The sequence below is a fragment of the Malaya genurostris genome, chromosome 2 (assembly GCF_030247185.1).
Source record: "Malaya genurostris strain Urasoe2022 chromosome 2, Malgen_1.1, whole genome shotgun sequence".
Taxonomy (NCBI): domain Eukaryota; kingdom Metazoa; phylum Arthropoda; class Insecta; order Diptera; family Culicidae; genus Malaya; species Malaya genurostris.
Window position 1 is genome coordinate 103,220,294 of NC_080571.1, and position 19,638 is coordinate 103,239,931.

The following is a 19,638-nucleotide window of genomic DNA, read 5'->3' on the forward strand; positions in this document are numbered from 1 at the left end:
GAACGTGAAACGAATGCTACGAATTCCGATACGCGTTAAACCAAAATATTACGAAAATGAAAATATTTATCATTATTCCACGTTTCGTCTTCGAGTCATCAGTGCATTAGCAGTTCAAATTGAACTGCCATTGTCACCTATCACCTAAACCGCTGAGCAGACTCAAAGTTTAGTTTCAATAATTGTTTGTTGATTCTTTTTCTTGGATGTTAACGAGAGTCGACTTGCTTGTCGCCACAGATGGTGAACGACTTTTCAGTCTCCGAGCTGACAATATGAAAATTTTGCTGTTGATATAAATTCCAGCTTCCATATCAGCAGAATTAAGCGTTTGAATCTACAATTATATAAGATCACAAAATATAAAGACCGTCCCTGAAAGTATGGACGCACTTTGATTTCGCTGTAAATAATTCACAAGTGTTAGATATTCAAATTTTATTCGATATACTGATAATATTAGACTACAACAACAGAATATTATTCTCAACATTTGCTACTTAGCCATTGTAGACTAACTGGCGCACTTTCTTGCGAACGTTCCTCATTAAATACCGTACAGACTTCTTGGCGACATGTTTTGACACTTTTTTCCAATCTTTTTCGAACTGTTGAATGGTTTCGGCTGCCGAGACATGTTTCCTAAGATGTGCCTTCGTTAATGCCCAAAATACATCAATTGGTCGAAATTTTGGGTAATTTGGTGGATTCATGTCTTTTGGGACGAAGGTGACACTTTTGGTAGTATAACATTCTACCGTTGATTTCGAGTAGTGACAAGAAGCAAGATCTGGCCAGAAGACAACAGGATCCTTGTGGCTTCGAATCATGAGTAGAAGTCGTTTTTGTAAACATTCCTTGATGTATATTTCGCTGTTCATTGAAGCAGTGGTGATGAAGGGTTTCGAAATCTTACCGCAGCTACAAATTGCTTGCCAGACCATAGCTTTCTTACCAAATTTTTCGACTTCAATCGATGTCTCGGACTGGTATAATATTGTGGTCCCGACAAGGATTTGTTTTCGAGTTTCACGTAGGTTTCGTCGTCCATGATTATGCAGTTCAAATTTCCAGCAAGAATCGTGTTGTACAGCTTTCGAACCCTCGGCCTGATCGATGCTTCTTGTTTCGGACTACGTTTTGGTTGTTTCTGCTTCTTATAGGTTCGAAGATTCAAACGTTCTTTAGCACGAAGAACATTTGACTTCGAAGTGCCCATTTTTTTGGCCACATCCCGAACTGAAACCTCCTGTTTTTGCTCGAACGCCTTCAGTATACGTTTATCCAACTGAGGTTTAGAAGAAGGTTTGCACAAGTGGTTAGAGAAGAGTGTAAACAACAGGACGTAGCCATAAAAATTGACAGATTCTGAACCATTGCGAAATGGCAGCGGTTTTTGGTTGCGTCCATACTTTCTGGGACAGTCTTTATTTAGACACGTCTCATAAACATCCAACATAAAATTTCAAGTATCTAGTAGTCTATCTGTGTTAGTGTCTTCTCCGTGCACATGAGTTACTACACAGATTCAAGAGAATGAGTAACCCAGCTCAGCTCATGGAAGTTGAAATCAAATTGCTGTCTCAGTTGCAACGTCGAAGTGGTTTTATTGAAGAAGTTATTGATAGATTTGCTCGACTTACAGAGCGCCAAATTCCTCTATTGTATCCATGATACGAAAGTTTAATAATTAATTCCCATATCGTTATATCGTTATTTTATGCATTGAAAAAACACAATCGGATATCCGTTCCTGGATCGTTAGTATTCATTTTTAACAAATTGTTACATTTGATTTCATACATAAGCAAAGCACAGCCCGTAAATTTTGTCACGAGACGCCACTGATAATGACTGAACTAGCTGAAATCATATTCCAATACTCAATATAAAAAGCAAAGTTTCTCGTGATTATCATCTCAAATTTCTTACAACCCCGTGTCTTGAATCTGAAATCCCATTAGATTCTACTGTATTTGTTATACAAAAGCATCGCATTTATTTTTAGATCATCTTTTCCTTCTGATTGTAACATTTTCTGTTCGCGAAGAGGGCTCTGGTTTTTGTTACAAAAACAAGAACGCCATGGCTTTCTATAAACACAAGAACGCGACTCAATATTACAAACATTCTTAGCCGCAACCAATCCATGCATGGTAACATAATTACACTCTTCTATCGAAACAGCAAACCTTCGCTGTCGTCTTCACTAAACACCTGTACGCTAATTGCATAGTGCTTTACAACCATGAACAATCACCATTTAATTGCTAGACAATAGCATTTTCTCTGCTACATCCCCCATGATATCTATCCAATGTACATTTCCCCCCCGGGTATTCTCTAGTGTAACCAAAATCCAATCAGTTGCACCATCGCGAAATAATGCCGGTTACTCTCGAGAGCACGCGATATTATATTAATAATAAATAGAGCCACCTGCATGCATGCACATTTGGATGCGGTTTGACGAAGCGTGCCAAGTGATGTTTGCAACTGCTTCTAATTAAATACCTCAAACAAAACCCACTCACGCGCCAATGGTGAAAAGGCCGGCGAAAGAATCTTGGCAAGCACGATACCGGTGCGATGTGCACAAGGAACTATTACATGATCTATTCCCTCGGTAATGACCTCAGAAGCTCACAATTATTGACACGCTCGCCGATTTAGTATTCTGGGGGTGATGTGGGTTGCAATTTGCTCTGCCGGAAAGCACAAGACGAAGAATGCTGGTTCAGGTTTAGTTTTAATTGCAGTTCCCTCCGAGATAGGGATGTAACACATTTGCTGATTGCTCCTATGCTTTTGGTTCCGTTCGTTTCGTTTCATTTTTTCACTGGTAGATATCTGTACAAAAAAAAATAACTCCTGCCATGGGTTAACCCATTGAACTCACCGATACTCGAGTTATGATTTTCACCAGTATGAGGTTGATAAACCTATCATCATTTACCACGCGTATATTGTCAAATGTATTATATCACTAAACTGTAGGTTAAGATCTGTAAATAATGTCAATAATTCCCTAATGTTTGTTTGTATATTATTTTCTTTCTCTTTTTCCCGTATCATCATACCAAATATCACACAATCGCACGATATCAATTACGTAAATGTACAAATCCAAAATGACCCGATTGGGGATTGTTCGGTCGATCCGTCCGCGTACGTCCAGGTGATATCGGCATTCTACGATCAGAGTGGTTCGCTAGTGATGGGTCCACGTACTGGAACACCCATGCGATTGGTGAGTCCGGCGCCCCCGGTGCTCGTACCGCCAGGTGGACCCCGAGCTCCACAGGCACCGCCAGCCATCTACCCACCACAGCCGCAGACGGCCCAGCAGAACATGTACTCCGCACAGAACGGATCCAACGTTGGAGGTAACACATTGTTTACTCTGTTGTATTTTTTTTTCCATTAAACATAATGCACTTCGGGGTTCAATATTTGATCGCGGTGTTCATCGAAAGATCGATAGAATCAATAACTAGAAATTGAAATATGGTCAACGATGACAGAATGTTACATTTTTTTAATGGTTTAACTTGTACATTGATATAGAATTGTTTGTATTTATTGTGTTTTTATATTTCACTCGATTCAATTTGTCAAAAGTCTGTATGTGTTTTGTATCAAAAATGTTATGTTGTTTTTGTATGTACACAGATAAAAATGTGTTGTAATGTTACATCTTTTTTCATGAACTTATATGAAGAAAGAAATTGAATATAAAACGACTTCACTGTTCTTCATTTTTCAATATACGTTTTAAGTAAAACTAAGTGTTAAATCGATAATACGAGCTTATTCATTGAATTCCATCTAAATTTCAATTTTAATTCAACTGATTTAGTTCTATTTCTGTCAAATAATGTGCAGTTTTCTCAGCCTGGCTAATGTGTATGTGTATGTATGTGTGAAGCCACCATCAGTTCAAGGTATTACCAGTATATGCGGGTACAGTGCAGTACAGTAGATCCGAATTTGATTATCCGATAGCTTTCATATAATTGCTGTTAAGAAGGCCAAAATGGGTTTTTAGGACCCGGCGCCTTCCAGCAAGAACATCCGGCCATATAATAAAGAATTTCGCTGTACCAGCTTAAACCCGCTTGATAGTTTGTTTTTTAGAAGGGTGCGTCTTACTCATTTCAGACCTTTAGGGAGAAACACAAAGCTTTCTCCACGTGACTCAGGTTGGCAATCCACTCCATCATTCACTTGTAAGATACCCTGATGCACTCCCTGCCCCTCCCCGCTGTCGATATAATTGAGCATAATACAATATAATAAAGGGTGATTTTTTAAGAGCTTGAGAACTTTTTTAAACAATAAAACGCATAAAATTTGCAAAATCTCATCGGTTCTTTATTTTAAACGTTAGATTGGTACATGACATTTACTTTTTGAAGATAATTTCATTTAAATGTTGACCGCGGCTGCGTCTTAGGTGGTCCATTCGGAAAGTCCAATTTTGGGCAACTTTTTCGAGCATTTCGGCCGGAATAGCCCGAATTTCTTCGAAAATGTTGTCTTCCAAAGCTGGAATAGTTACTGGCTTATTTCTGTAGACTTTAGACTTGACGTAGCCCCACAAAAATAGTCTAAAGGCGTCAAATCGCATGATCTTGGTGGCCAACTTACCGGTCCATTTCTTGAGATGAATTGTTCTCCGAAGTTTTCCCTCAAAATGGCCATAGAATCGCGAGCTGTGTGGCATGTAGCGCCATCTTGTTGAAACCACATGTCAACCAAGTTCAGTTCTTCCATTTTTGGCAACAAAAAGTTTGTTAGCATCGAACGATAGCGATCGCCATTCACTGTAACGTTGCGTCCAACAGCATCTTTGAAAAAATACGGTCCAATGATTCCACCAGCGTACAAACCACACCAAACAGTGCATTTTTCGGGATGCATGGGCAGTTCTTGAACGGCTTCTGGTTGCTCTTCACTCCAAATGCGGCAATTTTGCTTATTTACGTAGCCATTCAACCAGAAATGAGCCTCATCGCTGAACAAAATTTGTCGATAAAAAAGCGGATTTTCCGAATGGACCACCTAAGACGCAGCCGCGGTCAACATTTAAATGAAATTATCTTCAAAAAGTAAATGTCATGTACCAATCTAACGTTTAAAATAAAGAACCGATGAGATTTTGCAAATTTTATGCGTTTTATTGTTTAAAAAAGTTCTCAAGCTCTTAAAAAATCACCCTTTATAATATAATATAAAATTTTATAAAAAATATAATATAATACAATATAATATGATATAATTAAATAAACATAACAGAATATAATATAATTCAATATAACATGATATGATATAAAATAACTACAAAGAACAGATATCCAAGCTAGTACAAACTTTTTTAAAAAGCTGTGTAAAGCATACAAGTGAAAATCCGTTAAAAATCACCGTTGCACACGACTTTGCACGTATGAATGTCTTTTGGATATCTGTTCTCTGTGATATAACATAATATAAAATAACATTATATAATATAACATAAAATAACACAGTATAATATAATATAATAAAGCACAACATAATAGAACATTACACAATATATTCTAACAATATACTATAACATAATACAATATAACACAATAGTATACTTATAATGTAATATAATATAATTCAATATAATATGATATAATGCAATGCATTATAATACCATAAAACATTAAATAACATAACAGAAGATAATATATGAAATGATATGCTATGATACAATATATAACAGTTGATGTCGCAGTGTAAGTTATGCTCTTCTTTCGTCGCAGTTCTGCAGGAATAATAATAATAATAATAATAATAACAATAATAATAATAATTATTATTATTATAATAATTATAATAATAATAATAATAATAATAATAATAATTATAATTATAATAATAATAATAACAACAATATATAATACAATGTAATGTAATTCAATTCAATATAACAAATAATTCTACAAACAACAGAACCTCATGTTGCAATATACTATGATAAATATTGCACTTTAAGATGGGCTTCAAACTACAAGTCATTTCGCACTCTCTCATTCTGCTACTAAAGCAGAAGGCGATAGCACCCAGTCGACGCCGTTCTATTGACCAAATGTCATCATAGACGCTCGGGGAAGCATGAGATAGGAACTTGTGAGGACTTAGTTATCTCACCATTTGACGACCTGTTTTCTCAGTCTTGCTAATATGAACAAACGATACTTTTGTGAAATGGCCCGACCCGAGGACATTTTTGGTGGCTTTGTTGAAGTGAAATTGGGGGTTATTGTCGATTACGTTGTTTTCCAACGGTTTTATGCAGCGCGAAATTTGATTCCGTCATCGACAATAACGATTAAACCTAATTTCCCTCGAAAAAGGCTATCAAAAATGATCGAAACGTCGGATAATTCCACAAAAAACACCGTTCGCCAACGCGAATTAGACTGAGAAAGTCGCATATTGTCTAACAAATATTCTGCAACCAGTCGTTACCCCCAAAAACCTGATATCTATCGCAAATAGTGCAGTAAAACTTCATTATATTCAAGCCGAATGGGCAACGTTCAATTTTTCATTTATTTCAAGTTTTAACCGAAACTCAGTTTAACCACTGTCAGTTGATCTCAGGAAATCAAAAAAATATCTCTCAATTGAATGCTCGCCTTCAAATGAGGTTCATGTGAACATTCGAATTAATTCAAGATAATAGAAGAAAGGTAAACCAGTCGTAATAGTTGAAAAATCAATTACAGAATAAACATAATTTATTTTTTTCCTCTTTCAGTTTTCATTTTTAATACTTTCGAATACCTCTCAGCACATTTTAAGGGGTTACATCACTGTGAAAAAAAAAAGACTTTTTTGGGGAATTATTTTGTCATCCAAAAAATGGACTAATCCGAATTTTGTTTAAAGCACTTTTCAATATGTATTTTTAAGTACAAAAAAATGATTGTTTTAAAAATTGAAAAACAAAATGGCAGCTTGGCGGCATTTCCGCGAAAGTGCTACATTTTGACGGCCGAAAATTCAGCTCCCGCAGTTTTCAATCTAGAACAAATAACAAAACATTTTCTAATTTCGTAAGGAGTGTATCGAAAAGTATCGTAACATTGATTATTGAATAAAAAAGCGAAAAAAAACATATTATGACATCAGTTTTCGATATATTGTAGGAAAGTTACATTTTTATGCATTTCACTGATTATATTCCTAGTTTCTGTGAAACGCTCGCGCTTTGGACTTGACATTCTTCATTAAATTATGCACAGTTACTTTTGTGACTTTCCTGGTGGCAGCTGTCCAGTTTTTTTAACTCCTGCATGTTTTGGGACACTGTACCTCCCTTCCGAAAGTGCCGATTGACAATTGTCCAATACCTTCCAATTGGCCGAAGATCCGGGCAGTTCGGTGGGTTGATGTCCTTTTCCACGAATTGTACATTATTTTTTGACAACTACTGTAGAACGGAGTTGGCGTAGTGGGCTGAAGCCAAATCCGGCCATAAGAGGAGGAGTCTTATGCTTTCTGTACAGTGGCAGCATTCTCTTCTTCAAACATTCTTCCTCGTACACCTTGGCGTTAATTGTGTCCTTCGTGAAGAAAATCGACGACCGCAAACAACAGGTACAAATTGCTTGCCAGGCCAACACCTTCTGTCCAAACTTTTCCATCACCACCGTGGTGTCAGCGTCGTCCAGGTCCTGGTACACCGATTTCGTATAATATTGCGATCCGGGCAGCGCTCGAGAGTCTTCCTTGGCGTAGGTTTCGTCGTCGATCAGGATGCATCCGTCTTTATTATGTAGAATCCGGTTATACAGTTTTCGCGCTCTTGTTTTGGCTTGAACTTGCTGTACCATGGACTTTTTCGGCACCTTCTGTTTCTTGTACGTTGTCAGGGAGCTCCGAATTTTGATCCGTTGAATCATCCCGATGCTGGTGTTGAACTGCTTGGCCAAATCCCGCGGCGACGCCGATGGGTTTTTCCTGATGTACTCAACCACTTTTAAGTTCCGGCCGGGCTGGCTGGGACCCGTTTTCCTTCCGGATCGGGGCAAATCCTTCATGGAAAGGGTCTTACCGAACTTCTCGATAATATTTTTGACACTGGTGTGGTGCACTTTCACCCGTTTTGCAATTTCGTTGTACGTGACACCACTTTCTGAGCACCAAGTGTGCAGAATTTTCTTTCGCGTTTCCGGATCAATTCGACTCATCATTGAAACGATAAACCGTACCGAAACCAATCGATTGCGCAGCTGTTATTGACATGTAAACAAACATGTCACCGCAAAACACGCTGCAAAAAAATAAGCCATTTCAGAGTAATAACTGTTTAAATGTTGCTAACTACTTATCGATACACTCCTTATTACAGTGTGCATAGAGGTACGTAGGGATTTTTTAATTAATTGATTTTCTGTAAATGTCCCTTTGAAAATAAAACCGCATTTTTTCATCACGAAATTGTTCATAAAAATATTCACAATTTTCAAAAACCCCTACGTACCTCTGTGGAGATAACTATCGAAAATATTCTGTAAAATTTTTGAATCGATTGGCCAAAATTTACTTGACTTATGTTTCCGGCCAGCTCAAAAAACGTGGTTCTGAGATAAACGCGTTTAACGTTTTCGGCGCTGTAAAATATTATCTCATGCTCGAAATTGAGACGTCTAGAAATTTTTCCCGCTTTTCATCTTTTGGAATATTATTTTTAAGATCATACATAGGCTTTGGAATGAAAAAAATTCCAATTTTTTTTAAATTCTACGGTGGTGCAACCCCTTAAACAGTCAAATCTTATCGATTTAAACTTGCTGGTGATTATCGTAAACTCAAATGAGTAACGCTACCTTCTATTTATAATTCTGACCGAAGAGAATTTTGGTTAGCAAGCTTTCAAGCATTCAAACTTCAAACTTCAAATGACCAGGTTCGGTGATTCAACTGACGACGGCTTCAAAGAACTTCATTTGAGTATGGTAACAAAAGTCAAATGAATGAGTAGGGATATGTTGACAGTCAATGGCCATAAATTTCTTTTTCATCATATAATATTCGATTAAAAATGAATATTTTTTCCACTGATTTCGAAGTACTCTCGATTTACATGGTGTATAGATTTCACTACTTTTTTTCTATGTATACTATCACAGGTTGATATGATTAAAGATTGTAATCGTAAAAATGAAATCTCAAAAATGATCAATAAAAAATTTATTCTCAGAAATTTATATTCGAAACTCTCAGGGTTTGAACAAACACATTTTAGCTATGTTTTTGCAGAGTTGGTTTATTAAACTCCCTCTCCTAAACTAAATGCCCGAATTTTGTACTTGAAGTCACCCACCAAATCCTTTTTCTTTTCAAATATTTCTCACACACTTCCATTCACTATTTCTTCAAATCCTTGTCATTTTTCAAGACCTTCCCTATTGTCCGGAGCTTCATAGTCGCCCAACATTTTTGTATTTGGCGAAGTTCTGGCGAGGCCTTCATACCACTTTATCACTGAATTCGCATAATGGCACGATGCCAGTTCCGACCAAAACAAAGTGTCACCTTCGTGGGATCGGAGGCAGGACAGCAGGTGCTTCTGGAGGTATTCTTTTTTATGTAAGTTGGTATTAATTGCCGCATAATACCAACTATATCGATATTGGTTGGTTCATTTCGGTAAGCATTAACTGGGAGAAGCGAAAGATATAAAATGAAAAGACGAATAGGTATTCTAGATTTACTCAGTTATGAATTTTGAACGGAGCAGCTAGTCTAGCTCCATTTCGGGGATCTGCTTAGTGACCGCACTAATTTATGTCTCGTTGTCCATTACGATGCATTTCGGTTGCGTCAAACACTCGCGGTACAATTTCCTGGCGCGGGATTTGACCACAGTGTTCCGTTTATCGATTCGGTTGGGTATGTTCCTTACGAGGACCACTTTGACATGAAGTTCGTTCCGCATCATTATCTCAGGGAGGCAAATGACCGGGAAAAAGCCGGGAATCAGGTTTTAGCGGGGGAAAAAAATATCAGCTCAAATCTGAGTGACGATTTACAGTATCATGATTTTCCTCATTTTGGGTTTGAGCGAAAAATTCAGTAATAGTTTTGATATAACTTTTTTTTCACCCAGGTTCTATGATTAAAAATTCGTAAGAGATTGATTGCAATTTTAAATCAATCAGAAAGCATCAGTGCCTTCTTAGTTGTTATCAAAAACAACTCAAGGAATGCCAGTTATGAAAAATATGGGTAAATAGGAAGCTTCTACTGGATTTATATGAAATTTCAGAATAAGTTTGCAAAATTGTAAGTAACAAGGGTAATAGAGGTATCTTGGTCACTTTAATATATTTTGGTCCGGCGTACATATTTCAGGATCTAATCAAAATCAAGTACATCGTGCCTTACAATTTTAAACATTATTCCATTTTTTTCAACATATTAGGTAGGAATATATACTTCACTTTGATTACAAACAAAAATATGAGCGCCGGACCAAAATATATTAAACCCGGGTTGGCGGTTCAATGCATAGAGCACTGGTCTTACAAACCAGTTGTCGTATGTTCGAGCCCGGTTTGACACATTTTCATAAAATCATTACTACACACAAGACGAATTTCACGCTAACTTTTCAACTTCAAACGGATATAAGCGAAAATTGACAAATCCTTCAAAAAAGTTACATTTATTTACGTTTCTCGTTTCTTCTTCGTGTCAAAAACTTTTTCTTGTCCAAATTGAGGTTTTTTTTCAATTAAACTCAATTTGTGAGAGAATTTTGTTTAACTCAGCAACTATTTGTACAAATTGCTTCATGGCGTTTGAAAAAATGCAAATGAAATGACAGTGAATTGCTAATATCAATTCGATGTTCAGCATAAACCACTAAGCAGACGAAATGTTTACGCTATTTGCGGACAACTTTTAAATTTACTCCTCCATTTCGTATGTAGCGTTTCGCCTGCTTATCGGTTCATGTTTGACTACATGTCAGGTGATACTATTCATGTTAATACTATGTTTAGTGAAAAAATCAGAACTTAATTTCCGGTTATTTTACCCACAAACTTATCCAATTTCCACCGAGTGCTTTGCGTTTTCGAAGTAAAGTAAGTAATCCACAAATACCTCGATACGCAACGTAGCATCCAATAAATAGATGCCGAAGTCGGTCAAAGCACCACCACACTAAAAATATTTGACTTCTCTCATTCCGTTGAATGTGTACAAGAGAGCACTGGAACATGATACGGAGGAAAAATCTGTTCCAGTTTCTCCAATACCATTATCATTGCAGTTATCTTTCTACCTCGTAACTGGTACAATGGATGAACGGGTAGAAAGATGCAATCTTTAAAGAAGAAGAAAAAAAATGCAGTTAGTTTCCCCTTCGTACTCCTCCGGCATTCGTCACAAACATCGTTGATTGAGGGATGGGGCACAAAGCAAATGGTCCTCTCAAGTACGGGGGCAACTGAACATCGGCCAAGCATAATCAAGTAATTGATGCCCTCAATACCTGCTATCGTGGTTCATCCGCCAAGCGGGCGTCCCCCGATCGTCACTGACTGCTTGTACTGCTTGATAAGTATTGATGAATGAGCATAAGTACGAAGATCCGGTTATATGTTGTACTCGTATGATCAATCATAGCTTAATAAGGATAAAAGTTTCTTTATCACATACAGACACGGAAAGAAAAATTTTAACTGATAAATCTTGATCGGAAATTTTGAAGGTCTATAAATCTGCTCTAATTCTTGTTTCCATTCTTAAATAAATTCAAGTAACAGATAGTTGTTATTACCGACTGATTTTATTAGTTTTTTTTCTGTGTGAGTACTATAATAGTTGTCTATCGATAGTCGTTACACTGGTTTTGATTACTAAAATAGTGATCGAGATACCAATCACTCGTTCAACTGTTTTTTTTATTATATACCAATTAAGAAATAGAGACTCTTGCTGGATCGAAACCATAGGAGCTTGAACGAACATTGCGGGTGAAAGCTGAAACCGTTGGTCTTTTTCTAATGCGACTACCACTAGTCAACCGCTCCCTAATGCAGTTGCAATTGTCAGACCGCAATTAGGGTTTAAGTGATTTCTAAAAATCACTGTAACGTGAAGTAAAGAAGGTTATGCGATGATTTCTAAACAAAGCTGATCACGCAACTAACTATACAGTATATTCGCCGGACCGATAAACGTATTAAGCATAGCCCTAGACAAATTTATGTTATTAAAATAGAGGGAGAAAATTATTGTAATGTTGTTGTAAACTACTGGTGAAACTATAGTTTAGATTATTGAAGAGAAGACTTACTTAACTAAGAATTGTCGTACCCTGGTTAAGTTGTTAGTTTATGATGAGTTTCCGTGTTGGTGGTTCAATACATATGGCACTGGTCTTACAAGTCTTATAAGTATGCTCGACTCCCGACCTGGTGAGATTCTTAATATCAAGAGAATTCTTAATAACAGTACGATTGTCATTGTTTTGTACGTTAATAATCGCTGGCGAAGTTAGTTGATGAAGCAGAATAGTCTAATTTTGCTAAAGAAATGAAATAGTTGCAGTAACTTTACATTTTAGATATGAGTTCCGCTATTACGGTGTAGAATCGGTATACCGGAGCGTCACAATTCACGTCAATTAACGTGCAAGAATATGTAATATTGTGTGATTGAGTTGAATAATTGAAATAAAGAAGTACGGATAGTGACTGAGCTGACTTAAACTGAGAATCATTGGATAACAATATAGGGTAACAGACGTATTTTGGCCCACTTTAGAATTGATTTTATTATGGCCCACTTTGTAAAAATATCTACCAAATGTTATAATATCTTTGAAAAACCCTTCCGCAATAGTACGGATAGTGACAGGTGACTTAAACTGAGAATCATTGGATAACAATATAGGGTAACAGACGTATTTTGGCCCACTTTAGAATTGATTTTATTATGGCCCACTTTGTAAAAATATCTACCAATTGTTATAATATCTTTGAAAAACTTTAATGTGGTTAGCTTCAAATTGAAGCAACATGGGTTACTTAACATCAATTAAATCCATAAAGTTTGTTAGGTGGGCCAAAGTATATGAAGTGGACAAAATACCTCTGTTACCCTACGTCCGCCAATCGTCGTTCTGAGTCACTGAAGCACACATCTTGGCTGGTAAATGGTGGATATAGGGAGCGGGTCATTTCGCCGAAAGCCGTTTCACCGAAAGGGTAATTTCGCAGAAAGAGTCATGTCTTCTGTATAGCTGATGTGGCGCAGCCTACAAAGATCGCTTCCACTAAGACGAACCCATTATTTTGCACAAAGATAGAGACGAATTCTACAGGGGTGACTTCTAAAACGGACGAATTTATTTTGGCAGGCAGACGAATTTATTTTAACATTTACAAGTTAGTTTACAAGCTTTTCAAAAAGCGATCAACTTTTTTTCAGCACATATTTTTTTAAAGTGCTCGAATGATCAGATATCATTTTATTTAGTGCAAAAATGTCTTTATAAAGCAAACGATTAGAGTAGAGTGATTATTAAAAGTTGGAGAAACATGAAACAATGTGCCGTATGAATAAAATTAAGTAAAGTCTGATGTTTGTAGTATCTTCTCAAGAACAAAATCCACAGAGTTAAATGCAGTTTGGTATGAATAAAATCAAATTCGAAGTTGTAGTAAACGCTACTTTTAAAATTTGATGATGGTATATAAACAGAAAATACATTGGTTGGACACCGTTTTTGTGCATTCTATAGTTTTCAAGTTACAACAATTTAACAAAAAACGATTCAATTCAACAAAAACTTTTTTAAATTCCGTGTCTAAATATCTCGAGAACGGCTACGTCTAATAAAAAAATCACTCGAAGTTTTTTTTTACTTTCACCCTGTAAAATCTTATTCTTGTGTTTAATTACATCAAAAATTTTGCAAGTGCCTGTGAATTGTTTTAACTGGAACTTCTTCATTTTTGAAAAGATACTTATCTAAATAAAGTAAAATTTTTTTGGTGCCAAATCGATATCAAACATTCTTTTGGAAATCAATTTGTACCAGAAATATTTTTTCAGTTACAGGAATTTGACGAAAATACATGCTCGATTCAATTCGTACTTTGTAAAAATCAGTCTTGAGTCGGTCTCTCTACACGTGCATAAATACAAAAAGCAAAGCCTTGGTATTACATTCCTGTTGTGGAATTCGACCTTATGTTTCAACAGACTTGCCGATTCAATGTGTACAAAACCATTGCATGGCTGGTGCTACGATTCTACTGACACTACGAATTCTTCCAGGTCGGGGCTCGAACATACGACAACTGGTTTATAAGACCAGTGCCCTATGCATGGAACCGCCAACCCGGGACATACGATGGATTGCCAAATTAAACACGGGCACAAAGTTTCACCCAAATCTGAGAAAGTCGATCCTGATTTTGCCTCTTTTCTGCTGTTAATTTATGGAATTGCGCATAGTACATAGAAACCGTTAACATCTGCTATCATACGTATTGATGTTGCTAGAAACCGTTCATTTGACGACAGTAAAACTGTAGAATGCGCTCATGTGCAAATTATGTCTTGCTTAACACGAACGAGAACTGGATTTTGAATATTATGACAAAATGAGAACGGAATTTAGTGAAAAGTTTACTCTACTACTTCAGCGCAATTGTTAACATAGTGATACCTAATGATAGTAAACCTTTACGGTTGATTAGCAGTTTTGATTGAATTACGAAGTTCTACTGGTAGTTTAATTTGAATTGCTATACAATGAAAATCCGTAAGTGAAATAAACCAACCCAGTTCCGATCCCAACTGTTAGTCAAACTCATGCATTTGACCGCAGTTGGGGTCGAGATGGCATTTCACTAGAGTGATACACCAGGGCGTAGGTTTCAATAATACACTGCGGATACTTTTGCTGCGCTCCACACAAAGAGGAAAGCGCACTGTTTCTCAGTGTCCAGACAGACAGACTTTGAGTACGTGCTTGTGTTGAAAGAAGCTGGTGCAAGAGAATAACATTCTCTTCGTACGAATCGCTCTCACGTGCTCTCGCCTAAATACACCCTGATAACTGGCGCGTGATGGTGAGCGAACAGTTCTGTGAACTTCAATTAATAGAGAGTAGATTTGGCCTTGCTATGAAAAATTTGCAATAAAAACCGAAAATTTAACGATAAATTAATTTTATTTTGCTGATTTTGCGTGCCCCACGCTTCTTCTACGCAAACCATACACCAGAGTGCTCACCGGCGTGTATACCTCTGTGAAGGTATCTGCATCCACCTCAGAAAATTTATTAGCTCTGCTCTAGCACTTTGGTGCGATTCAGTGAAGGAGGTAAAAGGAATAAACAAACGCACTCATGATGCGTGCACACTTTATACAACTGTGGTGTATATATGTGAAAGAGAAGAGCTCTCGTTGAAGTTTTCAGTGCGAGGAGAGAAATTTTGCTTGCTCTTCGTCACACAAAGAAGATGGACATCTCTGGTTGGGGTCATATCTGGGGTGAGCTTAGCTTCAAGTGAAAACGCCAAAAGTTTTCTATGATACAGAGCAAATCTGGGAATAATTTGCAAAAATCTGTACGGCAATGTCTAATAAAAGTTGTAAACATTAATCTTTATACTAAAACTTTGCGAAAATTACTGTAATAATTACATTCGACTCGAACCGCACTCCCGAATTGCAAATACTGGAACGTTGTCACTCTAACACTTTCGATTTTCCTCATTATTTTTGTTTCTCAGGTCTTGCCTTGAGCACATCGTCACTGACCGCCCGGAGGGACTCGTTTGATCGGAACACATCAGCCTTCAGTCCGTCACTGGATTACACATCGGCATCCACCAACGCCGTGGTGACTAATGCTGCGGCAGCGGCTGCAGCTGCTGCCCGCAAGTGGCCCGTTGGGGCCGGTAGCTACGGTTTGAGTGCGGTGACATCGGCTAGCCCTCTCGGTACCTCCATTACTCCTCCACCTGTGTCCGGATTGGGTGCTCTGGTTACTAGTCGCGCTCCGGGAGCTGAGACCAAGTACCGTCAGGTGAATCCACTGGCACCCGGTATCTCTGCCAATACTATGTTCGGGTCCAGTAATTCGCTGTTTTCCAAACTACCCGGATCAGTAGTACGGCCAACGGCAGCTGCGGCTGCTGCCGTAGCGGCTGTGGCCGCAGCCGCTCCTGGATTGGATCGTCCACCGGGACGATCGCGATTGTTGGAAGACTTCCGGAACCAGCGCTATCCTAATCTACAGCTGCGAGATCTTACCAATCACATCGTAGAATTCTCCCAGGATCAGCATGGCTCAAGATTTATTCAGCAAAAACTTGAACGGGCAACGGCTGTAGAGAAACAGTTGGTTTTCACTGAAATTTTAGGCGCTGCGTATAGCCTAATGACGGACGTGTTTGGTAATTATGTTATTCAAAAATTCTTTGAGTTCGGATCCCCCGAACAGAAACAACAACTCGCACAGCAGGTGAGGGGTCATGTCCTTCCGCTGGCACTTCAAATGTACGGTTGCCGAGTGATTCAGAAGGCTCTAGAAAGCATTCCTGCCGAACAACAGCAGGAAATTGTTCGTGAACTAGACGGTCACGTGCTCAAATGTGTTAAAGATCAAAATGGAAATCACGTCGTTCAAAAGTGCATCGAATGTGTTGAACCTAACGCATTGCAGTTTATTATCGATGCATTCCGCAATCAAGTTTACTCATTGAGCACACACCCGTACGGATGCCGAGTTATTCAGAGGATACTGGAACATTGCACTACAGAACAGACTGCACCGATTCTGGCTGAACTGCATGCCAATACCGAACAGTTGATCCAGGACCAGTATGGCAATTACGTCATTCAGCATGTATTGGGTAATTATTGAGCGGCCAAAATATCCACTGCAGAGGCAGCCAACTGTGATTTATTTGTGCTTATCTTATTTTTTAGAACATGGTAAACCAGAGGACAAATCGGTGTTAATTGCTGCCGTACGAGGTAAAGTGTTGATTCTATCGCAGCACAAATTCGCTTCCAATGTGGTTGAGAAATGTGTTACACACGCAACCAGAGCCGAACGTGCGCTGCTGATTGAAGAGGTGTGCTCGTTCAATGATGCGTAAGTATCTTCTGAGTATTTCTGGGATTTTCATTAACAAGAAATCATTTAAGAAGTGGAAGTTTGACGAATATGCTATGAAAGGGATGGAATTATCGTGATTTCGGTTGTGTCAGTCATCCTTGCTGAAATCAGGATAAAAACAAACAATAATACCCAAATGTACTCAATTTTGCCGAGTCCAGAGTAAATTTCAATTTGTTCCGCGCTACTGGTTCTCGTAACGCTCGGAACTTAATATTTGGATGGATCCACGAGTTTGCTATTCTTGCTCTGGAAACATTTCAAGAATCTTCATTCATACAAACATTTCCAGATCAACCAGAGCGGATATTCTTATTTAAGAAAATCGATATAGTGTGATCAAACTTGAACTCAATTTACATGTACAATAAATTATTGATAACTCGAAATATACGTACAATTCGGTTAAGGCAGGTGGTCAAACGAATGGTAGATTTTTATTAACCCCTCCTCTGAATTACCGATTCATTCCATAAGAGAATGATCTTTGAAAGTCAATTGCCGTATTTTTTAGGGCTACTTAGCCTAGATAAGATTGTAGTATTTACATGACATGATTTTATACGATTTTTTCGAAATCTTTGCCCTACATTTTCTCGTCTCTCTGCTTTACCACCGTACACGCATTTTTTTATGTTAACATATCTATAGCAAATATTTCGCCGTTGGAATGTTAGTCATCCAAAGTATGGGGGAAATATTCTATTAAATTATTATTATTCATAAAATTGTGAAACAACTTGAGGTTTTTGTGTCTATTCCATTTTCCATCAGTATTGAACAAGAATTCGGTCTTTCAGAGGTTAGCTTAATTTTGTGCTATGGCACATAACCGGATTGAAGAAAGGGTGATTTTTAAGAGATATATTTTTTCATAGAAAAAAACAACAAAAAATTTGAGAAAATGGATGAAATCTTTGTTGGAATCGGTAGAACGATCAATATAATATAATTGAAGCAGGGGTGGAAATAAGCAAATTTTTTGATTCATAGAAAATAAAAATATTCAGTATTATCTTTTCATATCGCATATTTATTGTATATATTATAATGAATTTCGAAACGATTTTTGATATGATAAATTTTGGTTTTACTTAGAATTTAGAATGGTCTTCAATTTATTTCCCACAATTTAAAACATAATCGCAATTTTAGGTTTGTTACTCAAATTTTTAATTCACGGTGTTCGGTTTTTTGATTCACAATCAGAAATCGTGATTCACATTTTCGTGCGCAAAATGGGCTTATTTCCACCTCTGGTTTGAAGATGATTTCGAACAAATGCTTCAATATTGGCTTTCAGTGCGTCAATCGTTGCTGGTTTATCCTTGTAGACATGGGCCTTAACATAGCACTAAATAAAATAGTCCAAAAGCGTTAAATCACACGATTAAGGCGGCCAACTGACAGGTCCAAAGCGTGAGATAAACTTTTCACCAAGGGCGGCTCTCAATTTGGTCATTATTTCGTGTGCCGGGTGGGATGTGACACCGTCTTGTTGAAATCACATGTCAGGCATGTCTAATTCGTCCATTCTGGGCAAAAACATCGTCAATCATCACACGGTAGCGCTCGCCATTCACAGTTACGTTCCGTCCATCGTCGCCTTTAAAGAAGTACGGCCCGATGATGCCACCGGCCCATAGTCCACACCAAATAGTGACACTCCAGATGCGGCAATTTTGCTGTTTGACGTATTCATTCAACCAAAAATGAGCTTCGTCGTTGAACACAATTAAAAAAGTGGATCTCTTAACCGAGCATGAATTTTTGATAGTAAAATAGTAATTCGCAAACGTTGTTCGTTCGCAAGTCAATTCATGATTGAATTATAGACCAAACTGAACAAGTTTGACGATAACACAAGGCACGATTCACGCGTGATCTGTCAAAAACAGTTTTGCCAAAAAGATACCAGCAAAAGAATCATTCTTTATGTTTACGTTTCGTCTTTGACTCATCAGTGCATAACAGTTTATACTGAACTGATTTTTATGAAGGACGAATGGATTTTCGAATGCCCTTTCTTCAAATCTCTGCAACTAGAATAAATGTACTAAAATATATTTAAGAAAAAGTACATCATTCAAGGTAGAATAAATAATTCGTATAAGGTAGAATATAATAATTTCTCGACATGAAAACTTTTCTTTCATATGAAGTTTTTATGCCAACTCGATTAGTGCAGCACTTCATTATTTCGGTGATTTTGAGTATGAAATGCACACTAAACTTTGTTCGGTAATTTTTGCACATCGTATATCAACACACATAAATAATTATTCATAGAAGTATCTCAAGATACCGCTGTGATGAAACGTTATTTTTACTGAAACACACCTACCGGGAGGATTTGAACAGCTGAGATCGATAATTTAAGGTAACATAAAATCTATGTGTCAAACCTATACAAATGCAAACCGCTTTCGGCTAGACTAGGG

The 19,638-nt window shown here is 37.5% G+C and overlaps 1 protein-coding gene across 5 annotated transcripts in view; it reads left to right on the top strand.

Moving 5' to 3' along the window:
• The window catches only part of LOC131427908 (maternal protein pumilio), a 325,778-nt gene that overhangs the window by 296,198 nt on the left and 9,942 nt on the right, over positions 1–19,638 (top strand). For all 5 annotated transcript variants that reach the window (XM_058591489.1, XM_058591488.1, XM_058591487.1 and 2 more), the window contains 3 exons: positions 3,179–3,386; positions 15,804–16,928; positions 17,005–17,173. In XM_058591489.1, the coding sequence (XP_058447472.1) occupies positions 3,179–3,386; positions 15,804–16,928; positions 17,005–17,173 (1,502 nt within the window). The remainder of the gene's footprint in view (positions 1–3,178; positions 3,387–15,803; positions 16,929–17,004; positions 17,174–19,638) is intronic.